The sequence below is a fragment of the Gregarina niphandrodes genome (genome assembly GCF_000223845.1).
Source record: "Gregarina niphandrodes unplaced genomic scaffold scaffold00148, whole genome shotgun sequence".
Taxonomy (NCBI): domain Eukaryota; phylum Apicomplexa; class Conoidasida; order Eugregarinorida; family Gregarinidae; genus Gregarina; species Gregarina niphandrodes.
The window spans coordinates 1093-4361 of record NW_011645911.1 but is presented as its reverse complement, the minus strand read 5'-3'; the positions used below and the strand labels follow the sequence as shown (position 1 = coordinate 4361).

Genomic DNA, 3269 nt, shown 5'->3' with positions numbered 1-3269 from the left:
AGCGAAGTGGTAACAAACCCGGAACAGGAGGTAGCAATTCAGTAGATTGCGGTGGAGGTGAGAGGGAGGAGCAGTAGCAAGTAGGAATGGGTGGTAAGGAAAGGTATGAGGCACGAGATAAGAGGCTCAAGCGAGTAGGGACAATGGAAGGCTGAATCGAGCGTAAACCAGCCACCAAAGGACAGGGATGGGAGGTCGTAGTCGACTGTCGGCGGGGTCAGTCTGGAGCTGGGTGATGGCCCAGAAAAGAATAAGTTTTTGTGTATAGAGCTACGTTGTGTCCTCGCACAGCGAGGGGGCGGGACTGGGAAGTGCGAATTGACTCGATGCCGCATTAGATAGAATCTGAAATGCCAAGCGAGTCAAGATCAATTCGAAGTTCTCCCGCCAGCGACCCTTCTCCAGTTCGAAGGCACCACTACACTACTGCCACCACTACAGATGAAGAGCTGAAGTCACTGCTGAAGGTTTCCAATACACTACAGCAGAAGATCGCTGTGCTGCTTCAAGCGAAGAATGAAGATCGCCAAGGACCGAAGATTATGCCCGAACGAGGCCCGAAGATTGGACTTGACGATAATGATCCTGATAACTCTTCCTCGGGTGACGAGACAAGTCGGACTCGGGTGACTCCCTCAAGAGCGATGAGTCAAGTAGTTCAAGTCATTCAAGTAGAAGATCGAGTGTGGCAAGATCGCCACGTCCATCCAGACACTCAAGAACGCAAAGTCATGATGACCATCATGTGACTAGAAGGCTAATCAAGGAACTAAACATAAAAGAATCCTTTTATCCAAGACATGAGAAGGCATATGACGATCAGCTCGACCTTCTTGAACGTCTGACGAGGGCAAAAGGATTCGATGTCAATAGACTCTCCCAAGTGATCATGAGTGTGGCCGATGACAATGTGTTGTATCGGACCAACAAGAAGAAGATCTATCGAGTCAAAGTATGGCAAGCGTTCAGAGATCAGCTAGCAAGAGAGTTATACCCGTATAGCAACGAGATTGACGTTGTGGCGCAAGATTTGAGTGAAGTTGAAGAACGTGAAGATGCCGAAGATTTAGTAATATGGTTCGAGAAGACCGTACAACGGTACCATATGTTAAGAATATGTTGGAAGCATCCCATCAGCTGAAACAAGCTCTATTGAATAAACTATGCCCTGCGTTACAGGCTGAGGCTATGAGATCTGATTGGCGCGAATGGGACTTGGACAGATTTATTCAATTTATCCTAAAGTGCAACGACGACCTGGCAAGAAGAAAACGAAGGAATGCTAAAAGGGTAAATATGATCGCAAATGTAGTACCCATGCGACCAGAAACAAATATGGCACCAACGTCGAACTATCCGCCAAGACGTGAGATTCAACCACGATTTTATGAGGTGGGCGACGAAGTTCTCGAGACGCCGCGAGGCACCACACAAGTACCGAAGGGTGTAGACAACAGACAATGCAGATGGTGTAAGTCTTCACAACACCCCTCAAGAGATTGTCCTACGAAGCCTTCCTGTACTGTATGTGGAAAGAAGGGCCACACGTCAAGGAAAATTAGCTACGCAACACATCACGGTCACAGGCACGCCACAAGGTATTAGCATGGACTTGAAAGAAGACACTTCGAACCTAGCTGTGTTGGAGAGTTTAGCCAAATACTTCAACGACTCATGCGATAGGGTAAAAGAACAGAAGGCTTAGGCCGCAGCTAAGAAGAACGAACCAATGGCAGGTGGGGTAAATGTCGCGTCTGAACAAGAAAGCGGAGGTTTGTATGGACGTTTTGTTATAGCCGACACGCATGTGACGTGTCTAGTTGATCCTGGTGCTGACAAGAACATCATCAGTTGGCAACAACTACAAACACTACCGTTGGAATACCGATGTTTATGGCAACCGAATGAAGATGGTGAAATGATGCTAAACCTTATACAAGGCTCTTGCGAAGTGGTCGGAACATTGTGATTTCACCTTTGGGAAATGTGGAGATGGAGTTCTGCATTGTGAAGGACGCTAGATTGAACATCCTTGGTAATCCGTGGATGCGAACCTTGAGCGCTGCTATTTGTTTCAAGAATGACGAAGTCCGAAATGAAGTTGGTCAACTACCATTGTTTACTGGTGAGATGGTTACCTATGCTGATGTCTTTAGTACTACACAAAGTATTGTTGATGTCAACATGTTATCGGACCTAAAACAGAATCTGGGTGAAACTCTCCCGCAAAGAAAGATGGTTCGAGTCGACTATGTGTAGACTTTCGGTCATTGAATGCGGTTACGAAATCAGACCCTTTTAATGCTCCTGACGCTGCTGCCATAATCCGTCAACTCGGACACTCAAAATTGTTCGTAGTGATGGACCTGAAGAACTCCTTTGGTCAGACGAAAATCCATCCTGATGACAGGCACAGGACAGCTTTCTGGAATCCACTAGGTCAAATGGAATGGCTTGGAGTACCATTTGGACTGTTGAATGGAACGTCTGCCCTAGCACGATGGCTCTACCTGAACGTAATCGACCTTGAAGGTATCGCTGTTTATGTTGATGATATTGTCATTCATGCAGACGATGAATTTGCACTACTTAAGTACTTTGAAGCCATGATGAAACGTCTATGTGAAATTGGTGCCCATGTCAATGTCGGCAAATGTAAGTTTGGCATAGAAGAGATTGAATTCCTAGGCTTCAATACAAGGGCAGGGAAGTTAACTCCGCCTGTCGAATCCATCAATGCTATTAATGCGATCAAGGTTCCACATGGTGCCACTACCATCCGTCGATTCTTAGGGATGGTTGGGTATTTCAGGAGTTTCATACAAGGTTTTGCTGAAATTGCAGGACCACTCTACGAACTACTTCAAAAAGATACTACTTTCAAGATGACTACTGAAAGACTTAATGCTTTTCACCAATTACAAAAGGCTCTGACAGAATGCCCTACTCTACAAATCCACATCCGAGCTGGCCATATGTGCTAGATACCGATGCCTCTACTACTGCTATTGGGGCATGTTTAACGCAAGTAACTGATCTACATAACCTACATCCTGTTCGTTTTGGATCCCGTCGGTTAACAGCTGCTGAACGAAATTGGCCAATCTATGAATTAGAAGGATTCGCTGTCGTTCATTTCATATTAGCGTTTCGACCATACTCAATTGGTCGAACTTTTACCGTGAGGTCTGACCATAAGCCTCTTCAATGGCTGTGGAAAATCGATAAGCCTAGACTTGCTAGATGGTCTATGGCACTACAACAATTTT

At 45.7% G+C, this 3269-nt stretch overlaps 1 protein-coding gene across 1 annotated transcript; it reads left to right on the top strand.

Annotated features, from left to right (window-relative positions):
* Window positions 1–1992: 1992 nt before the first annotated feature.
* On the top strand, window positions 1993–2984 carry GNI_213960 (putative RNA-directed DNA polymerase; the record flags this gene model as incomplete). The annotated part of the gene is made up of 2 exons (XM_011135547.1): window positions 1993–2212; window positions 2260–2984. 2 exons carry the CDS (start codon window positions 1993–1995, stop codon window positions 2982–2984), a joined length of 945 nt encoding a protein of 314 aa, XP_011133849.1.
* Between the last annotated feature and the right edge of the window lie 285 nt (window positions 2985–3269).